This window comes from Mytilus californianus, unplaced genomic scaffold (genome assembly GCF_021869535.1).
Source record: "Mytilus californianus isolate M0D057914Y unplaced genomic scaffold, xbMytCali1.0.p SCAF_18, whole genome shotgun sequence".
In the NCBI taxonomy this organism is placed as follows: domain Eukaryota; kingdom Metazoa; phylum Mollusca; class Bivalvia; order Mytilida; family Mytilidae; genus Mytilus; species Mytilus californianus.
In genome coordinates, this window is record NW_026262666.1 from 6,991,559 (window position 1) to 7,015,296 (window position 23,738).

Below are 23,738 nucleotides of genomic sequence, written 5' to 3' on the forward strand. Positions count from 1 at the left end.
ATCCTTCTTTCTATATTTGGATTCACATGAAATATCCACATATGTTAAATGTCACCTGGCCATACTTTAACACCCGGGAAGAAATCACAAAAGGAGAGTGGTTGAATATTCCAAGTAGAAATCTGCTATATACATTCATATCACATGAATTGCTGAATTTGCCTGTGAAAAAGCCTAAACAGATGCTTGACTGGCAAGTGTGATAGGACTGTTCACCTTTGTATTGAAAAGGCCACTACATCCATATGCATCTCGTAAATCCTCAAAACAAACTAGATAATTCTTTTCCGAGTTCTGAAAAGTACAGCATTGTTCTCTGTGATCTTTGATCAACACAGTGAACATTAAGATGTTTATTTCTATTGCCTATATTCACTCAACTTTCAGAAAATTTGAAATATTTAGTTATGAAGTACTGATCCAGCACAAAATCAGTTTAAATACCTATGCCAACTGCAACTATGGTACATTTGTAACTTATTTTAAATATCATAATCCAACTTCCTTAATTTACACTTATTTTCAATTGAGAAATGATCTCATACCATGGAATATTCAATAAAGAATTAAAAGTGTGAAATAATGTAAACTCCATCTCCTACAGAATTTAAATACCACTAATGATAACACTCTTGCTAAAACTCACATAAAATCGAAATTAGAATCTTGTGTATAGAGTACATAATCCACACATTCAAGACATTTACTGTTCCATTATAATTTTGAAAAAAAATGCAAAATACTAGTCAACATTTTCACAATTTTTCTGTTCTTTTATTCAAATTTACCAGATTTACACTGTATGTTACACTGAAATTAATTGAACTTGAATACATTCATAATCAAAGAACCAGTTTACTAGTTATTTTAAGTATACCTTATAGAGAAACTATCTTGAAAATGTGTTGGTTTTGAGGGACTTGATTTCAGAATTTACCAATTGGGCAAGAGTTTAATTTAAGATATGGGGAAAATCGAAGGATTCTATCATTGGAAATTACCAGGGGGTAAAATTTCTACTCTATTTATAAATGTTTCGTGTATGAATAAATACCTTCATTTCAAATTATGTTTAAATTTGCGGAGTTCTACATGGGGAACACTCATTTGCAGTAATACCGATTCGGTAGGTTTTTCACCACCGAACACCAACGCACACCACCGAACACATTACAATAATACCTTACAGACTTAAATATACTGTTTTCATGGCGTTGTCAACTTATTTTCGACCTATGAGTTTGAATGTCCCTTTGGTATCTTTCTACTCTCTTTTACATCTTTATTTAGATATTTGACACTTATTCTGAACGAGAATGAATGTAGTCCAGGAAATATCAGAAAAACCCTGCACAATGTGGTAAAAGCATGAAACTTGGTATATAAGCTCCTAATACCATACTAAGCAAAATAAGATATGGAGCCAACCTGAAAAAAATCAACTTCCGGTTTTTTCCAAGATGGCGGACAAAATTGCAAAAATTCTAAGCTAAATATCAAAGAAACCGTACACAAGGTGGTAAAACAATGAAACTTTATATATTATCTCTTTAGACCCTTCTTAACAAATAAAGATATGAAACCAATATGAAAAACTATCAACTTCCGGTTTTTCCAAGATGGCGGCTGAAATAACAAAAAAAAATAAAACAAGTCAATAGGACGTTGCAATATTTACAAAAAAAAAAAACAATCAGATGAGAACAATTGAAAGTAATATATATACAGTAGCTGTTATATGCAATAACACGTTCATTCATCTTGTTTGTGTCGGTAAACCCTATACTTTGCAGTCCATCAGGCACAATCTCTACCACACTTGCCCAAAGCTGTATTCGGAAGGGCGGATTTGAAACCCTTGCATTGTCCTCGATAACCTTTCTTGCATCCACAGTGAACAAGTACCTGTAGTGAAGAGGTTGCCTCTGTCAATATTGTCCAGAACGGGTTCTTACATCCCGTTGCTTTGCTTCTTCCAACCATACAAGTCTGGGGATGGAAAAACAGGCTGTAAAAGCAAACACTGTATCCAAATCAATCCAGCTTGGTACACAGAACGTTTGGCATGTTGGTAAATTGCCTCCCGTGTTGGTTGTACAGACTTGATTGATTCACCTTTATGTGCAAAGAGTACTTTTCTAGCTTCATTTACACTGTTGGATTCACTTGTCCGATGGTACAAAAGAACAACATATCGCTCCAGCAATAGTAGAATTAAATCACGGCATATTGTACTTGGTTGGTCTGTCATCTGTCTAAAAAAAGCTAATACCTCGGGGAAAGTAGTCCATGTATCTCATGCTGTTTTCTTTCCTCGTCCTGCAAGTGAAGATACAGTGTCACAACCTGTAAAGGCGTGGAATATTGGTAAAAGCATGGATTCAAGAGGACCCAAAGATTGTGCAATATCATGAATAGGAATGTAACGGAAATGTTTCCCGGTGCAAATGCTACCCATATCTCATCAGCTTCTGTGTCCTTAAATACAGATATAGCGATCACAATTACGTCTGTATCCACAGTTTTAATGCTGATCTTTATAAAACCATCCCTGACTGCATCTGAAACGTGAATCATAACTATCGTATCTGCTTCTTTGTGTTTGCACGTTTGCAATTTTGACTTGTCTATGTGTGCCATTCTCTCCAACTGTACTGAAAAAATTTCTTTTCAGTATTTGCTACTTCTGCCAACTTTTCCGATAGAAACTGAAACAGCTCCCTTTTATTCTCATCAACCCGTAGAAAGTCATGCCAATTCTAAGGGATATTTGTTTGAGCTTGAACTCGCTTTCGAATTCCCTTCCCTCTATTTTCTCTGGTTGCACTTTTGAGGCTGTTTTCTACATAAGTGTCCCATACTACATCAACGCGTCCAACATCGCTATTTCGGTGTATGTAGGGAACACACACTTTTACCGCATAAAAGAAATAGCATTGGTCCAACCTGACTCTTCCAGCCTATCGCCAATAGTTTTTTAAAATGGTCATCTCGATATGAAGACCTCCAAACAAAATGAAGAGTTTATCTTCGTCGTAAGCAGAAGAATCCGCCCTCATGAGTCAAAATAGGACCATACGTCAGTGTGATAAGTCAGATCTATCAAGAAAATGTCTTGGGCCGTTAATATCTAAAACAATAGTTAACCCTCAAGTGAATGCAACAATAATTGACGGTGCAGCAGTAGTCAATATGCTCAATCCTGGTGCAGCATATCATTTCATGATTATGCGGTAAAAGTGTTCTTCACTACATAGTAAACCGAAATAGCGATGTTGGACGCATTGATGTAGTATGGGACACATATGTAGAAAACAGCCTCAAAAGTGCAATCAGAGAAAACAGATGGAAGGGAGTTCGAAGGCGAGTTCAAGTTCAAACAAATATCCCCAAGAACTGGCATGGCTTGCTACGGGTTGATGAGAATAAAAGGGAGCTGTTTCATATCGAAAAAGATTGGCAGAAGCAGCAAATATTGAAAAGAAAGTTATCTGTACAGTTAGAGAGAATGTGATTTCAAACCAGGCACACATAGACAAGTCAAAACTAAAACCGTGCAAACCCGAAGAAACTGTTACGAGAGTTATGCTTCACGTTACAGATGCATTTAGGGATGGTTTTAAAAAGATCAGCATTAAAACTGTGGATACAGACGTAATTGTGATCGTTATATCTGTATTTAAGGACACAGAAGTTGATGAGATATGGATAACATTTGCAACCGGGAAACATTTCCGTTACATTCCTATTCATGATATTGCACAATCTTTGGGTTCTCTTAAATAGAGCTCGAGGCTTTTACCAATATTCCACGCCTTTACAGGTTGCGACATTGTATCTTCATTTGCAGGACGAGGAAAGAAACAGCATGGGATACATGGAATACTTTCCCCGAGATATCAGCTGCTTTTAGACAGATGGCAGACCAACCAAGGAAAATATGCCGTGATTCAATTCTACCATTGCTGGAGCGATATGTTGTTCTTTTGAACCATCGGATACGTGAATCAAACAGTGTAAATGAAGCTAGAAAAGTGCTCTTTATACATAAAGGTAGATCAACCGAGTCTGTACTACCAAAACGAGATGCACTTTTCCAACATGCCAAACGTTCTGTGTACCAAGCTGGATTGATTTGGATACAGTGTTTGCTTTTACAGCCTGTTCTTCCATCCCCAGACTTGTATGGTTGGAAAATGCAAGACAACGGCATGTAAGAAACCGTTCTGGACAATATTGGCAGAGACAACCCCTTCACTACAGGAGCTTGTTCACTGTGAATGCAAGAAAGGTTGTCGAGGACAATGCAAGGGTTTCAAATCCGCCCTTCCGAATACAGCTTTAGGCAAGTGTGGTAGAGATTGTGCCTGATGGACTGCAGCGAGTATAGGGTTTACCGACACAAACAAGATGAATGAACGTATTATTGCATATAACAGCTACTGTATATATATTACTTTCAATTGTACTCATCTGATATAATTTTTTGGTATATATTGCAACTTCCTTTTGACTTGTTTTAACATTTTGTTGTTTCGGCCGCCATCTTGGAAAAAACCGGAAGTTGATAGTTTTTCATATTGGTTTCATATCTTTATTTGTTTAGAAGGGTCTAAAGAGATAATATACAAAGTCTCATTGTTTTACCATCTTGTGTACGGTTTCTTTGATATTTAGTTTAGAATTTTTGCAATTTTGTCCGCCATCTTGGAAAAAACCGGAAGTTGATTTTTTTCAGGTTGGCTCCATATCTTATTTTGCTTAGAATGGTGCTAGGAGCTTATATACCAAGTTTGATGCTTTTACCACATTTTGCAGAATTCTGATGAAAAAATGGACTTAGCTGCTTGACTAATGAGTTTATACATAAAAATATACAAATTGAAAACCAATTGTTCAGAGAACAAATGAAGGTCTATCCACATTAAATTTCTAAAAGTTAATAACTGATAAGAAGCTACCTGCGATTTACTCATGGCTAATATTGGCATCCAATAATAGCTTTTTTCGTACTGATAAAAAATACGTTTATTAAATACTTTTGTCTGAAAAATGGGAGATAATATATACTTCCGGTCTCATAGAATATCGTTATTCACACTGATTCCTAAAATATATGGTTTTCATATAATTTCGCTTCAAAATAAGGAAGATAAATTGCAACTTCCTTTTTTAGATGATAGATCACTTGACACTGATTCCAAAACTATATGGTTCGAGAAACTTGTATATTAAATCAATGCAAAAAATTGATACTTCTGGTTTACTTGAGGTCGATTCCGGTTGACTTTTCAAGGTTATGTGTATTCTTACCAAATCCAAAAGCTTTATCATGTATCAATATTATGTTAAAGTCAAAATCTGGAATGTTCAATTTACCATTGACCTTGACCTCAAAGGTAAGGACCTTATATCAAAAGACCTAAGGTCTCTACTATGTATTGTTTATATGTGATATTACTAACCATCTCATTTTCAACATTTCAGGAGAGAAAACTCCACGTAAATGTAACTGTACTGCTTCGAAGCAAAAAAATTCTTGTTACGACAGATCGCAACTAACAATTTAGTGAAAATCTTTTGTCAATATATATAACAGTTTTCTTAGCAGTAGCCCGCACACGCAAAATAAAAAAATAGAACGTGATCTTGACCTTTGACCTTGTCCTAATTTTCTATTTGGTGAACCTAGGACCTCAAATCAAAAGACTCTGGTCTATCACTATGGTTTATGATTTAATGATATATTTCAATTATGTCAAATACATAAGGAGAAATAACTCTCATATGGAATCTTCAAAATTTATAAACAACATGAGGATATAAAAAGCTATTTGGTAAAATAACTTGTCGAATCTTTTACAGCTGCTAAGGAATAGCAAACACAAGAAAAAGTGTTCGAAAGATAACTCTTACAAAGAAAAGTGTTCAGTTTAGCGGTGTCAGTTTTAAAAGTGTATAAACTGTTCGATGATTTAAGCGACATATTGGGAAAAAAATTATGCGGAAGGAAAATAAAATTTTTCAGAACCAAATCTAATGGTCTTTCCAAGGAAAAGTAGAAAGACTTAGTTAATAAGAAATGATAACCAGAAAACAAAAAAGAATAGTCCTCGAGGAACAGTCTTACAAGGGCTGTTGACAAATAATCATTAATCGTAATATCACATCAAATAAAATGTGTTAACTAATTATAGCCTAAGTAAATAAAAATAACAGAATTTGAAGCGAGATGATGTATCATTGCATTATACGTTTTCAAGACAAAAAAGTCACCTCAAATACGCCAGCACATAAAAAGTTGACTCGACTTTATCTTTTCGATGAGATTATTGCCCATTTTTAGGAATTTTTTCAAACAACAGTTGCCGGGGCGCAGAGATGCAAATGAATTCTCTAAAAAGATCTTTCTGTCGATTTTTTCCGGCGAATTGTATGCTTATGCACAATAAAGATATACATGTATAATTTGAACCTATCATAAACGACTGTTTTGTGAAAATTTGACTTTAATTTAAAAGTTTTCAAATATCTCGAAGTTCCATTCTACAATGCAAGTATAAACACGTTTATTTGATGCATACAATCCTAAAAAATGCATCTATATTAAACTTTTAAAGGCCATAGAAACAGATGGAAACGATTCAAATATACCAACTTGGCCATTTTTACCTTCTCTTATAAAGAATTCCGTTTTTATTTAACTGGGTATCAGCCTGAATCGTGATCAATTGTATATATCTTAACGCTTAAGTGTTAATTGTTTTACATAGCGTTGATATTTTGTTATCAACCATGATCCAAATATATAATATCTATCATAACGATCGAGGGTTTGCACATTTTAATAACTTGATTGAGTTGACGTTTGTAAATCAATCGTATTCATCGTAAAACTTGGGGATTTTCACTTTTTACTGAGTTAATTGAGTAGATATTTGTTAATCAATAGTGATAAATCGTATCGATCAATGCACGCCTTAGGGTTTGCAATTTATATTGAGTTGATTAAGTTGATATTTAATATTCAGTCTTGATTAATCGTATCTATCTGCACGCCTTAGGGTTTGCAATTTATATTGGGTTGATTGAATTGATTTGTGGTAATTAATCGTGATGAATTGGACCCATCGTAACAATCGGGGGTTTGCAATTTTTAATGAGTTGATTTATTTGACAGCTGGCTATCAATTACGATCAATCGTATCACGTCTTCAGTTGTTTGAGTTGAAATGTGTTGTTCAATCAATGTCAATAAATCGTTACCATAGAGAATTAATAAGTTTGCCGGTATCATTACTATAGGGACTTAAATGGTCTTAAATTTTTGTATTTATCTGATTACCAGCTAGCTGCAAAACTGCAGCTTTTAGTATAGTCTTTGTGATATTTTTTTTGACAATTTGTGGACCGCAAATTGTAAAAAATATCACAAGGAACAATTATTAGAGTTACTGTCCCTATCTATTCATCAAAATTTAATATGAATAAGAATAGAGAAAAATACGGCAACAAAATAAAAAAAATTAGAATAATGGGGTGCTAAAATATGAAAGAATAAAAAATAATGTATAAAACATATAAAGAATAGAGAAAAATTACCTAAAAAATTAAAAAATACAGAAATGATGGACTCCATCCAGACCCTCTTATATTTGTTTAAATAAAAACAAGCGTTTAATGCTGATTCAGCAAACGATTTGTTAAGATAGAAAACTGTTGCAAAACCAGTTTCAGGGGAAACTCACTGGCAGTTATTAATATAGACATTTATATAAATAAAGATCAAAAACACACAGATGTGTTTATTTTCTCTTATTTCATGTAGAAATAATTATAATTTTATTCAAATAACACTCTGATCAGATAAAAACGTTTTCTGAAACAATCAGTATAGACTGCGTTTCTTTATATACATAGATAATTTTGTATTTAAGCACTATTTTCACCAGAAATTATGCAAGAAATTGGAAAAAAAAATCTGGTTCTTTTATTGTTCAGGCCTCAATTACGAATCAAATAAATAAGATGGTATTTCCATTTTATTCATTTTATGATTATTGTATAGGACTATTAAAATGTCATATTGCACAAAGCAAAAGAACATAATGATTTCCTTAGAAATATGTATCAGTATTATAATATTAATTCAATTTTGGAAAAAACAAGTAAGACTGTTGTATAACTTTTTAACTTTTTGACTCGAGCGTCACCGATGAGTCTTTCTCCATATGCACAGGTAACACATTCCTCATATTAAAACAAGATTTGTAGCTGAGAACACTAAGGAGAGTTCTAGTTGTTTTTCCTTATGTGTTTACATATACGTGTGTGTATTCATATCAATTTCAGTTTTGTTGTCTAGTTTTATTTGCACAATTATATTTTATGTTTATACGACAATATTATAATAAAGACTACATATGAGGCAGGTGCTACCTGATGAGCCCTCAAAGATCATTTTGGGTCCCTCAATTTACCCAAAAGTCACCCAAAATTACCCAAAAACATTCAGAAACATATAAAATCATCCAAAATATATTTAAAGTCACATTAATTTTTAAAGGTGGTACCAAACACCTTGACTAAAATTAATTTGGCTCATTTAATTTTCATAAAATTTTGACAAAATATTTACTTTTACCCTTTGACAAAATAATAAAAAATTCAAAAAAGTTGAACCATACACTTCATCGGAAAAATTTCATTGGATATATAGCAGTTTGGCAAACACTAATTTTGGTCATTGAGCAGCTTAATATTTCCTTAAAAATAGAACTTGATTAAAACGTTCAGCTGATTTTTACAGAATTATCTTTCTTTAGTGTCAGGTACCACCTTAATTATTTGAAACATAGCATTTTTATATACATGTTGCACGCTTGTTTTACTTATCATTATACTTTTCAATAAGCGATACTGATATATATGTGTGCTATAATGACACATGTTAAACATTTCCAAGTATGTTTTTTTGTACCAAGTCAGGAATATGACAGTTGTTTTCTTTTAGTGTGATCTGTTTGAGTTTTTGATTTTGCCATTTGATAAAGGACTTTCCGTTTAGAGTTTTCCCTGGAGTTCGGTATTTTTGTTATTTTACTTTTTGTCGTAACTACGAACAGGATTTGTAGCTGCGACTTGGTGACCCGAATCTATAATAAAGGGTTTTATTCGAATTGTGTGTGGGTACCAACATTGTATAAAAGCTGGAACTCCTGTTCCATGAAATATGGTTCCTCTAGTCTACAAAGGGGGTTAAAGATAAGTTAGATCAGATAAGATTATTCAAAATTTACAGGAACTCGTTAGCTACTTTCTCATGTCTCTACAGTATTAGGAAACATCTCGATGAGGATCAATCAACCGAAAAGGTTTTATCGACCGTCATGTTGTTGCCGCCATGTTTTTGAATGTCAAAATCTTACAGCACTTTAAATAGTGGTATGACCCAAATCAACCCTTCTTCCTCTAATACTCACTTTGTAATATATGTACCACAGAACACCAAAAATAATGTTTATTTGTTGCTACCTTATTATCCCCGACGGTTATAAATCGTTAATGCTTATATTAACAACTGGATTTTGCATGTTTGATTAACTAACTTGTCAGCAGCGACAGTGTCACGTAACTCCGCAGCTGCTCTTATCCCTCATAAATCATAAGCTATTTCGCTATATATTGATAATAATACAGATGATATCTGATGCGCGCTCACGACGGTTATTGGCGCCTGATTGCATTACTTGTCATCGTACTTTTCGGTAATCAGATATACAAATTTACGGGAAATTGTATGATCCTTTTAATGTGAGATTTGAGAATTAATTTTTTTTTATTTCACTAAAATTCCCTAAACACAAGGTTTGTTAGTACAATACTAAATAACACATACATTTGAAAAATAAACTTATTTACATTGACAGAAAGTCACCAATATCATAATGACATAGTATATCAATAAAACATAAATGATCATACATTGAGTGAACTACATAGATCATTAACAACAGTTTTAATTATATATTCGAAGTTTCAAGAGTTTTTTTAAAGTTTATAAAACAATTTGAAAACATTAAGCTAGGCCAGTAATGTTTTTTTTTATCAGAGATACAAACCAGATTTTCATTAGAAATAACATTTGAATTCATATAAATATTTATTAGCTAGGCAAAACCTTTTTCTTTTCACTTTTGAAATATTTGCATTTCAATATATAGTGAAACTCATTACCAAGTTAATCAATATAACAGAGGTTACAACGAATCAAATTCAACATTAATGTAGGACCTGGTATAAAAAGGGGGAACACTGAAGTGGACATACTAATTGCTTACAACATGCGAAGTAAACACAATTTGTACCAACTGGAACCAGCTCGGCTTCTATTTCAACGTTATTACGTTTTCCGAACCAAGTAACTATATCATGCTCAAATGTTAATGTCAAATTCTTCATGAACATTGTTGGTAAACATCTGAATGGGGTTAAGCGGGGATCAGAAGATATTGGCAGGAAAATGATGCGTTGATAATATATAAGAATTAGGAGATGTGTTATAATTGCCAATAAGACATATATCCATCAGAGTTCAAAGGGCGAAGATAAAAGCAATCATAGGTCACCGTACGGCCTTCAACAGTGAGAAAACCTCGTACCGTGTAGTCAACTATAAAAGGCCCCGAGAGGAAAATCGTGAAACATTTCGAACAAAAAGACTAACGGCCTAATTTATACAATATAATCTATGAAAAACGTATATGACAGACATGTACCAACGAACTACAGGCTCCTGAATTGGGACTAACACTTAAAGAATTTTGTGGGGTTAAACATGTTTGTGAGCGCTCAACCCGTCCCCATCACAAAAGTTACAGCACAAGATAAGTACAAGTAAAAATCAGTTGCAAATTGTTTAACTCAGTGAATCGGTACGAAATACACATAACTAAACTAACATAAAAACAATAGACACATTATACGCAAAGCACCAATATAAGAGTATTCGCAGTTACTGAAAACTATTTCAAAGCCAATTATGACTTATAGATAAATCATGTTTTCCCAGACTAAAGTATTAATCAATACACACTCAACGGATTTAGGACATCATACTCATTCTGTGAAACGCACGACCTTGTGCAATACCAACAAATGGATAAAAAGTATCGATAGGTTGTAGGATCATTAGAACTCATAACTGTGCAAATATAGCAATATATTTAGTTATGTTTTAATCTATCAAAAATGTTAGTACCGATAAAAACAATACTTAAAGATTTTACTACGGTTTTAAATTGATAACCTTGAATGAGTTTATTCAAAGGATCAATGAGTTAACATTGAATGAATCTAATTTTTCGGGCTTTGTAAACGATATCAACGTAAAATTTAGGATATGATATCCCGTTTTTTTTATAAGAATTCTACGGGTACTGCCAATCATCGTAACCAAATCTATGTATCCATGAAACAAATTATAAAAAGTTTTAATCAATTTGTGGTAACGAAATCCCTGACTAAATAATTTATCATTTATACATATATTACGTTCATTAAAATCTATATCGCGAGTACAGACAAGGCCATAGCAAATACGTTCTGAAATATACACATCGTGAAAAGGGACAAAAGGAACACCACCATTCAAAAAGGGAAAATTCACAATAGGGAACGAAAAACCGTCTCGTTTGTCGTAAATTCTTGTGTATTGTTTCCCGAGTGAATCTGAAATATCCAAATCTAGAAAAGGACAAGTATTGCTGTCTGTATGGTATTAGATTTGTTTAAATTAAGTTCTCCTGGGTAAAGTTTTTTTTTTAACAAAACCACTACAATCCAGTATCCTAACGTCATTGACTAATAAATGTAGTCTTTAATGTATTAATCGATGTTTTTTTTAAACTCGTTTAAAAAATTAAGATATGAGCCACAGTCTTACCCAAAAATATATTATGCATCAAAATGTCCTATACACAGATCATAATGTGAGCTGCAAAATATCGGTGTGGGTCAGAATGATGCTCAATTCTAATCACGCTTAAAACTTTGTAAATTTGCTATTTAAAGTGTAACATGTCAATTTCGACAATGTTAATGACATTATATTAACATCGCAAATGACATTAAAAAAATTATTGATTAAAAGTAACCATTGCTTTGGATGCTACATGCAAGCGTAGTTGGAAGATTGTGATGTCTTTAACTTCGAAAACTGGTTCAAACAAAATGTATGTCTTGTCATGATTATTATTATAAAAAATTAGTTAGAAAATTGTGAACTAATACTACTACATATAAGCTTTTAATCCTTATATATTTTGACGAAGCAGTCACGATTCCTCCTTTCTACACAGTAACAGCAACAAAAGGCGTCACATTATTCCTCCCTAAAGAGACATGCAGATGCAAAAAAGAAAAAAACGAAATGACCTTACCCTATGGATGCAAAACTACGACTGGAACACATCTTTACCGTGTATGCATAATTTCAAAAGGCGAAAGATACCAAAGGGCCATTCAAGTTCATTAGTCGAAAATAAACTGACAACATCATAGCTAAAAATTGAAAAAAGACCAAGAGACAAACAACAGTTTACAAATCATAACATAGAAAACTATAACTAAGCTACACTATTTAGGAAAATGAACCTTAAACTAGGAATATTTTGAAATTTGCTCAACATGAAGATGTCAAATCAAAAACCGGCTACATTGAAGTTTCCGAATTGTATAATAGTATAAGACGCACAAACCTGCACTTTTTAAAATAAGGAACTTGCATATATATCGTTTTAATCTTTAATCATATGTATGTACTTTAGCATTATCAAAATATGTAAAATACCAAGTTGTTTTTCGTTCCCCTTGCAGAAGTATGAAACTTGTGACTCGATCCTCTTTCCTTTATACTAGTATTCCTTATATTAAACACAACGATAGATTGACAGAACAAGTTTAAATTTGTTAAGCAAAAAAAAAAAAAGAAGGCAAACTTAGATAAAAATATCTTTTTTTAGAAAGGAAAAATCAAATTATGTCAAAAATCTGATTTATTGATGATTCATTTATTTTCGTGGGTATCAAATTTCGTGCATCGAAGGACAATTGTATTTTTGACGACTTTAACATATGACACACCACTAGACATTAAGCAACCACCAATTAATCATCTACAGTTAAGTTGGCAGTGTTTGAAATTTAGCTCTTTTATGAAGATTTTTAGCTTTTTTTATGCGTATAACCTAATATCTGAAAAACTATAATAGATAGAGAGACAATTTAAATAGCAAAAATGATTATTAGCAAGACTAGATCTACAAATATGCTTAATGGTCGAAATCACGAGTTTACTCCTTATTTGAGTTATTGCATTTTAATGACGATTTTTTTCCATTCTTTTTCATTTTTGCCTATTACCTTGAAAACTATTAAAGATAAAGAGAAACTTTAATAAACCAAAAAGAATAGCAAGACATGATCTGCAAATATGTTACATGATCCAAATCTACGAATAACTTCTTATTGGAGTTATTGACTTTTTATAACGATTTTTATCATTTTTTATGTTTGAGCCTAATATCTCATTAAATACTATAATACATAGACAGCAACTTTAAACAGCAAAAATTATCACCAAGACAAGATCTACTAATATATACGTCAATTGGTTGAAATTGTCAGTTCTCTCCTTTTTGGAGTTATTCCTCTTTAATAACTATTTTTACTCATTTTCAGTGTTCTGCCTTTAATCTTGAAAACTATAAAAGATAGATAGACATTTTGAAATGCAAAAATTATCAACAAGACAAGATCTACAAATAAGTCTTATTTTGACATAGACAATTTATAGGAGTGACTGCCCTAAACAATTTTTACCTTTTGTTTGTGTTTTGGACAAAAACTAAAGAAGATAGAGAGAAACTGTGTCCATTGTTGAAGATGCACATAGACTTATGTAAACCACATTGCCTCTTTAAAGCCTCTGGTTGAATATACCTTAGAGAGGTATTTTTGTTATCCTTTTTTGTATTTTATTATATTGACCCACTAATCAAAAGCATAGCAAATTAAATTCTTATTTTGTTTTAGGATTAAAGATGCATTCGACCACTTATTTAGCAGCCATAATATTTGGTGGAATTAGTGTCATATTCTGTACAGTCGTGAATGAGTGTCCTGAAGACAGAGAAAGATTTTTAGCCAAAACAAATTTCTGTGACAACTCATCTTTGTATCATTGTTTACCAGATGAAGAATGTAAGTTACACAAAATCTGCATTCAACCCGTCAAATCTGCACCAGTACTCGTTATCCTGAATAATAAGGGGACTCTATTTCCTAAATATGTTATCAGTATACCCTATTCAAACATAGATGTTTATGAACTATTTAGTTTTTTTGTTTGTAAATTATCGGTCCAGGATACTGTAGACACAAAGTTATTTGATAAAATTTTGCAGAAATTGAATGTATCGGTACCAAAAGCCACTGGTTCATACACTAAACCTTGTGATCCTCCAACAACACATCATTATTTAGCGACATTGGATTGTAAAATGAAGAAATCTTGTAACGAACCAAGAATGTCACCAAATTTAGGAGTATACATTTATAATGAAAGTGCTTTCCAGGCGGGTAGACTTAAACTTCAGGAGTTCAATGTGGGAACATTAAACAGTTTCTTTTATTATAGAATAGGATTTATTCTTAGTACTTTAGAAAGAATCAAAACTTATCACGAAGAAGAATTTGATAACAAAGGAATAGAGTCTTGGAAATTTGATCGTTCAGATGCATCACACACAAACGAGTCAGACAATACCGAACTCCATAACCCAGGAATTGTAGCAGGAATTATTGTCAGTATCATTGTTTCTTGCATAATGATTGCGCTGACTATTTTTTGTTGTTGGCGAAAGAGAAGTAAAATGTCAACAATATTCAACAATAAAAAGAATGAAACAGGAAGACAGATTCATTTATTAAATACAAGTGCAAATTCTAATTCTAGTGAATTGCAAGTGAACGACACACTACAAGACCGATCAACAAAAGTTATGCAAATGGAAGAGACACATAACAGAACAGAAGAAACAAATAACATAGAAACGTTTATTGAGCCCAGAGAAGTCAAGGAAGACCAATCACAAGATATAGAACTAAGTACTGATGTGGAAAATAAACAAGAAGACGAGATACGAAACACCAAAAGTACGTCAGATTGTGATACGACTGAACAGCTACAATCTGGGAAGCAGACGGTGCATATCAGGGTAGAAGATTATAAACCAAGTTGTTACCCGTTAAATTCCTCAAACAAACCCCTAATGCCGCGTGACCTTGATAACACTGTCCTTTTTGAAGACACAAAAACGTTGTCTGCTTACAAAGACGTTTCTGAAAACTTTTGTGATGATCTATGAACAAAGGTCATAGACTACAGTTATCAATGAGAGCCTTATTCATCTGTGCAACTGTCAAGTACCAAACTGAGATCTAGCCTCATTTCAAAAGTATGTTTATATCATTTTGTAAATAATTTTTTCATCAACTGCCAACTCATTATTATAATTTATTGAATGTACATTAATTTCACGAGTAAGTTTTCAACAACCTCATTCACATTAGTGCAATGTTTGTACTCCAGGTAAGAATGTTGGAAAATAAAAGCATAACAAAAAAACTAACTAAAAAAAGCGCAGAAAAATAGAGAAACAGTCATTAATTTATGCAATTTCCATAAGCCATATATCAGATTATATCAACTATAAAAGTCAAAAATGCTTTATTGATAAAAGGATATATAGGACCTTTGCACTGATACTATATAAAAGAGAGGTCATTAATTATAGTGACAAGAAATTTCAATCAGAGTTTAAAACAAGACCAACAAGAGACTGGTGTTAAAACATACGTGTTTAAATAGCAAATTGTTCAGTCCAACACTTTTGGTTGAAACATTTCTGTTTAGGATTACTTGTACAAGTTATAAACCAGGTAATGGCTCCTTGTTAAGGTAAGAGCAGGTGTAGAAATGAATGGTATCCAAAATAATGTTATTATGAGTGAAACAACGGGTCAAACAAGTAATTAGACAATTAAAACAAAATGTTTGATCCATACCATTTATTCACTAATGGAGTTTTGGTAGGGGCAGGAGGCTTTTTCACGGAGGGACGATTTATTTTAATGTTTGAGATATCAATTTTTCCATAAAATTTCGTTTGCAAGTGTTTACTTCATTTTGTGAGGCAAACTATATACGTTTAGTCTTTCACGGTATGATTATCGTAAATTCAGAAATTTTTGCGTGCATTTGTTGTTGCGATTTTTGAAATATGAACAAAAATGAGAATTTAATTATTGCTATTCTAGGAAAAGTAACATACAGACTTAAGTATCAGACATGTCAGATATCAGAATGCGAGTTCTTATTTTTGCGATACTCAAGCAGTTGCATTATTCGCCTTAATAAAAACCACGCAATAATTTCTTAATTTATAGTAATTACTTTCGGTTCTGACAAGGCAATTGTATTCATTTCCAAAATTCTGTTGCCTCAAACAAATAGTCGTCTCCTAAAACTCTCCTGGTATTTCGGGTTAGTTTTTAAAGTCTGTTTGTAATTAATGTAATAAAGTTATAAATAATCACTTTTTGTTTTGTTCCTTACTTGCTAACTCAAATAAGAAAAAACTTTTAAAACCTTAGATAATTGGTAGATAATGTTAATACAATGATTTCACAGGAAAATTCATGGTACGAACTGTTTAGTTCGCCGCTTAACTATTTAATGCAAACTTAAGCAACTGGAAACCACACACGCCTAGAATGTGACAAATATTGCCGTCACCTTAATCTAGTATCCAGAAGTAACAAATCATACCCTACAGCCGACTGGACTAAGTTCGTCAGCATCGAAGTCTAATCCCTTAAACCGAACTTCCAAACTGGAATTCCCAATATATTGATTCATGACATGTACATGATGTATAAAGTCATCAATTTTTTCATCTCCTGATTTTCGCACAAAATACGGGTGTGAATATCATATTCGCTTTAAATAACCACAATGTTAATCAGAATCTGGATTTCAATTGAGTGGATTATTATTATATAAGATAGCGGTATCATCTGCACGTAAGGATGCACAACAATTGGTATTTTCAAATGGTATTCAATTCAAGTTTTAGAAAGAATAATCAAAACCGAATTCGCATAGATTTAATATAAATCAGCACTTCCTGCACTTCCTTGTCTAATTCATTGTTCTTTTATGGAGTTATCTGAGATGTTATCGTTCTATTTGACACAAGAAGAAGCGTTACTTTAGAAAGTATTTATTTATCTGATAAACCTATTTGAAATAGTTTTTTTTAATTAAATTGGCATGAACAATAATGTCAAACGCAGATGTTCTGTTTAATAATGCAATGTAAGTAGGGAGAATCAGGTCTTTACTTCCATTTTGAATAGGTCGCATAACAATGCACTAATATCGTTAGTAAAGCCTCTGTAACGGGTTCTGTATCTATAGGATCTTGGAATTTTCTCTGATTGTTATAATTTCCTTAAGTGTGTATAACAGTTACTCCCCTTTAAAACCAGTCTTCTCTTTGATATTCCTTTTTGAACACCGGAAATAATATTTCAAAATATTCAACATGCCGAAAATGTTACCGAGGTCGAAGATTTCGTCTTTTAGTTTATCGAGGAACGACTGTAGAAAATTTGCCGCCATGAATTATACTTTCTTAAGTTATCTCAGAAAAAAACTGCTTCTGTGTTTCTATGAGTTTTTTTTATTAAAATTCTTCGATGACCCGATGTCAAAAGTGTGCCCTACATATTATGAATAACTTTAACCTCTTCTTCTACCTGATTCAAAAAGTCAAGTTCGTAGTTAGCATCAGAATTTTCCTAAGCCTGTTTTTGTAATTGTGGCCTGTAGCTATTCATTTTCAAATTATTGTTAAAAAAATCTCCGGCAATATTAAGATATTCAATGTATTAAATTAGCCGCACTCTTTCTTATTGAATAGGGTTGAAGAAAATATGTTTGTCGGATGATCTTGCCAGTATCATTTGTTGGCGTTCACATATTCTCCTAGTACTTGCTACCGCAAGTCCACATTCAGTTTTAAGTATGTGGTGGGCCATTTCTTGTTCTTAAGATACACAATGTTTAAAATCACGGGTCTAACATCAGCTTTCCATTTGTAGAAGACATTTTTCTTTTCGGAAATTGATTTTCGTATTATATCGTTTATTACTGAAATTTTATGTTGATCTTTTTAACACTTTTTCCTCTTAGGCGTTTCATTTTAAACAACAGAATGTGTAATTATATTATTAGGTCTATTACTAACCGCTGAAATGTCTTCTATAGATTCTAATTCGATGTTCATACTCTCAAGTCTCATTTAGACGTCCCTTTCATATTTTACTTTGTAGACTATGTTCCATTTGTTTTTTTCATTTGAATATCTTGTTGTTTTAGCATCATTGTTCCTTCATGCATTTTCTGGTGTAAATACGTTATCGTTAGCAATCAGGTGTTAACAAAAATACCGAACACTTATGTAATTTAAAAAAAGGGAAGTCCATAAAATCTGACAAAATGAAACGTTAGACTTTATCAACCAAGGGAACGAACGGAAACCAACTCTCATATTCCTGACTTCCTGACAAGCAAAATGTTGGGATCCAAAACGTTCTCAATGATTACTAAATAAGTTCTCAATGATCAATATCCTCTTCTTTTATATGTATATTTTTGTTTAGAACAAAATCAATAGCATTTAAATTGATTCCGCTATTATAAATGAATGTGGCCAAATGTGCAGTCAGAAAAGACATGCGAAAGATTCCAAAAGGGATATTCCAACTCATTAGTTGAAAACAAACTGAAAATGCCATTTTTAAAAACAATCAAAAGACAAAAAACAGTATATAAAACACAATAAGGAAAACTAAGGACTAAGCATCACGAACCCAACCAAATTCCGGGGATGAACTCAGGTGCATAAACTGTTCAATACTTGATGATTCTCAGAGTACTTATTCCTTAACAGTTTTCTGATAAAAAAAAGTCACACACTGTAACTGAATGAGTGTTTCGTATGTTTTAATTTTTTTTTAAAAAGTGATCCAGTAATTAACATGACATAGATTGTCAGAGGCTTCTTTGCATGGGTAATAAATTGACAAAATAATAAAGCTAGAGTCTACCATAACTTCGATTTCTGCTGAATTGAGGAAAAAAATAGCCCTCTATACAAAAAACCCAAACTATCCTGATATATCTGTCTGAAGGACTTGCACCTGGTTTGAATATAATATTAAAACTAATTTTGATCAAAACAAATAAATATTAACACATACCTGACAATGTTTCTGTTTACGCTTTTAAACTATCTGCTATAACTTATATACAAATGAACAATTGCTACGGGTATTATTTACAAATTTCCAGAAACTTGCACGAATACTTTTACTTTCACTTGTCATTTTTAGGAATAGGGATATACATTATTATTTCTATTTTCGAAGGTTTGGATTGTTAAATGTTTTTTTTTCTTTTGATACTGTCTTTTATCAAATGCGATCAGCCGATTTCTTGGGTATTACAATATACGGTTTAAATATAGTTTATTTACTGATGATATAAAAAGAAATGATAAAACAAGGATTTAAATGAATGCCATATGTAGTGTGTAAAGACTATGCATGTCTCATGTCAAGAATTAATTATCGTACGCTCATATAGTATGGCCACTGACTCGATTATGCTACGGATAGACCGCCAGTCCCGAGAATAGACGTCGCCTTCTAGAGGCCATTTCTTCGATATTGACAGAATTAAAATTATATATTTGAATAATTTTAATGAAATATGTACAGGATGTACTTGTTCAAAAACGGATGTTGCAATTAAAAGATAGTTTCGTCTTAATTGCTTATTGCTCTGAAATGCTTTTCATTCTTTATTTAAAAAAGTTTTAATATAGAGCAAAGCAGATAAAATTATATTTTAAAAAGGCATTAAGTTTGTCAATACTGATAAGAGTTCATTAAACATATCCAAAGTTCAAAGTAATGATATAAGTAATGACTTGTATTCAAACATTGGTGGGAAACAGTGTGGCCTTTATGATAATATTTGAATGACACGTAACAAGGATGTAATTTATATAAAAATGCTAGTATCCCAGAATCAATTAACGGTTGCATCTTGAATAAAAAAAAAAAAAAAAAAAAGATGAAGACACCAATCGTTTAATAATAAAAAATACACTTCTTAGAAAATATGTAAAAAAAAAACCAAAAACCCACAATTAACTTGGTTTATACTGCGATAATTTTAATCCTGTTTGAATTAAACTGTTTTGGAAATCGATGGACTATCTAATTAGGAATAGGTAATTAAAGGTGTTGATTTCCGCAGAAGGTTTTGAAACATTTGTTAGTAGTTCCTTAAACGTTATTTTCTCTTAATTAGAAGTGGTGATTGCTATAGTCATTTTGACCACCCATAACTAAGACAATATATTTAAATTATTTGACAAGGAAAACATGAAATACGTACTAAGATTTCTTAGATATTTTGGTAAAACATAATACAAAGTCTTATTGTTTTCAATTGATTGAAATGTAGTTTGTAGTACAAATGTATTTGTAAAATCTGATATTTTTCTATTTCGAAAACCAGAAAGTGAAAAATACTACTGCAATGGAGGTTAAATATACACCAGCAACATATCGTCTCTCGCTATTTAAAGCAAACAAGTCTCATGATTTTATGAAAACTATACAATTTTATATTTTAGTTCGCTTAAAGGTCGTAAGGATAACTGCATGTTTGTAACTATTTGCGAATTTGTTTTTCAAGAATTAAAGAAATGATAAATAATCTAATTAACACTATACGATTTGGTATAAGGTGTGCAATAATATACAACTGAAATGGTAATTACTGACATTCTAAATAACTGTATATCGACATATAGAAGGGCATATATAAAGTACGATATAGTTTCGTGTTAAGAAATTAGTTAATAAATATAACGTGTAAACTGGCAGAGCGATCGAATAAATAGTTGAAATTTAGAAATTTGCTGATAATCTACAAATTATAAAAAAAACAGCATATAAGGAGCCGCAGATAACAAAACACACATACATGCATGACTTATAAATCAAACATATAACTTCTGAAGAGTTGTATATATCTACGGTAACTAAGTCTCAAGGTTGTCTTAAAACAGTTGACTTGTTACATTCTTCAAAAATTCTCAAAATTGGTAAGAACTAAACTTGATTTTCTATATTTCTAAAATCCCACTGCCTTATTGATTTCATCCCTGGTTGGTTCAAACGAAAGACTTTAAAATTGGTTTTTGCTGCCTGGCAAATAAGAGTATGAGCAATCTGTAGTCGAATTCGAACCAGAAGACAGACAAAAACGGGTACATGACTTGCTTCGAGCTGTAATTTTTTGAGCTAGCGAATTAAAATCCGACTCCTCGTCTTGTACAAAGCACAATATCATCAGCATCACTTATAATACATTAAAATGTTATTGTCATAAATATGCATGTAGCATTTACCGCTGTTTGTTATGCGTTTTCTCCTCGACAGCATTTATTTACGAATCGGCAATAAAGTTTATCGACAAATTGTAGGTATTGCTATGGACACTAATTGTGCCCCTTTAATAGCAGACGTGTTCCTGTTCTGTTATGAATCACAGTTTATGGCAAAACTCAGTAAAGACCCGTCTATATTCGATTTCATTGATAAATTCAACAACACTTACCGTTTTCTTGATGATATTGTTTCGTTAGGTAATCATGAATTCCCTAAATATAATACCAAAATTTACCCATAGGAACTTACTATAAATAAATCAAGAAATTAACAGCAATAACAGTCCATTTCTAATTTAGATATTTCAGTTTTACACGAGAAACTCTTCACAAAATTTTCGACAAAAGGGACGATTTTTCTCTTCCTTTTGTTAATTTTCCTTTTTCGGACGTTGATGTTCCTTTGGCACCGTCTTACAACACGTTCGCTATGCCCGTATATGAAGTGACGTTTTTGACTTCACTGAGCGTAATTTATGTATTACTGATAAAATATTAATTCAAGGATTTTGTTACCGCAAATTACTTAAAACCTTTACTATATTCTTCCATATATAGAAAGATTTGGTTTGCAAGTTTGGCTGTACCTGTAGAAAACTTATTTCAAACGGAATAGCACATCCTAACTTTTACGAGAATGTTGTTAACCGAGCACGGCAATTTAGATACGATCCGGGTAAACTTAACAATCGTTTAAATAACTTATTCTAAAAGATAACCAATTCAGCACTGTAATTAGATCTTTGAATATTGTTTTTATTGGTATGAATATTTTGTTATCAGTAAATTAAAACCATAATAAAAACTATTTTTCTACACATATGCACATTCACGCTACTACAATCTGTCGATACCTATATATTGGCATTGCTCGGACTGTTAATGACGTCTTTACACTAAATCCATTGGACTCTGCATGTGTACTGATTGATATTTTAGTCTTTAGATTTGATTCATATATGTTTCATTTCGGGGCCTTTTATAGCCAACTATACACGGTATGGGTTTTTCTCAGTGTTGAAGGCCATACGGTTGCCTATAATTACTTACATCTTTATTTGAACTTTGTTGGATAGTTGTCGCATTGGCAATCATACCACATCTCTTTATTTTTATATTAGTCAATCAATCAAATCCAGAATGCCAAAATGTTGCGGCCATCTTATATACCAGACCTATTCGGAGAACAACCTTAGGTTCTCCCATACCTTTAAAAAATGTTTTAGAAGAAATGGTGAAACTGTTAACAGAATATAATGTTTTATGACCCATGATTGATGTTTGAAAGCAATTCTTCAAAAGTCCCTCTAAGGGTGTTGAGAGTAATGACATATCATGCAATCACAAACTTGTACTTAACAAATCTGTTAAAACAAATAAATTTCTCAACTGCTATATTTCGGGAGTGGGCATGTATTTCTGTTATTCCTAAGCTTACCACTTACAAAAATCTAACAATGAACAATATGGTCACTTCACATTTAGTGGAGCATGCCTAAAAAATAAGGCCTCACAATATCATTATTAAACATTTGAACAATGTAACACATTTAAAATCAATAATGCAAGTCTTTGGAGTATAACCTCATATTCTGATTAAAACTGAAATAAAGTTATGATTAAGCAACAGCAAACCAAATATTAATGGTATTGGGGAATAAAAAATATGGTTACTACAGCTCTACGGGACGTTAAGCAACCAACAACCAATCAATATAAATAAGTTGTGGTATGGGTGCCAATGAGACAACTATCCATCCAAGTCGCAATGTGTAAAAAGTAAACAACTATAGATCAAAGTACGGCCTTCAACGCGGAGCCTTGGCTCGCACCGAACAGCAAGCTATAAAGGGCCCCAAAATGACTAGCGTAAAACAATTCAAACAGGAAAACCAACGGTCTTATCTATATAAAAAACGAGAAACGAGAAACACTTATGAACCACAAAAACAACAGGCTCCTAACTTAGGACAGGTGCTATAAAAATGCAGGGGGTTTAAATACATATTTGAATTTTGGAAAAAAAGTTGGTTACTGGTGGAGAATTTTTTTTAATTGTATATTTTTTATTGTTTTTGATTGATT

At 32.3% G+C, this 23,738-nt stretch overlaps 2 protein-coding genes across 4 annotated transcripts in view; one reads left to right on the plus strand and one right to left on the minus strand.

Moving 5' to 3' along the window:
* LOC127726656 (putative inhibitor of apoptosis) overlaps positions 1 to 19,484 on the minus strand; it is a 41,204-nt gene extending 21,720 nt beyond the window's left edge. The window contains exon 1 of the mRNA XM_052234102.1: positions 19,390 to 19,484. The gene's annotated coding sequence lies outside the window, so the exon portion shown is untranslated. The remainder of the gene's footprint in view (positions 1 to 19,389) is intronic.
* Positions 1 to 23,738, plus strand: part of LOC127726647 (uncharacterized) — a 299,596-nt gene that overhangs the window by 8,029 nt on the left and 267,829 nt on the right. For 2 of the 3 annotated variants that reach the window (XM_052234083.1, XM_052234085.1), the window contains exon 2: positions 14,095 to 16,658. In XM_052234083.1, the coding sequence (XP_052090043.1) occupies positions 14,095 to 15,428 (1,334 nt within the window). In that variant the 3' untranslated portion in view covers positions 15,429 to 16,658. Of the gene's footprint in view, positions 1 to 14,094; positions 16,659 to 23,738 lie in introns of those variants that run through there. The other variant, XM_052234084.1, reaches the window with a different exon arrangement.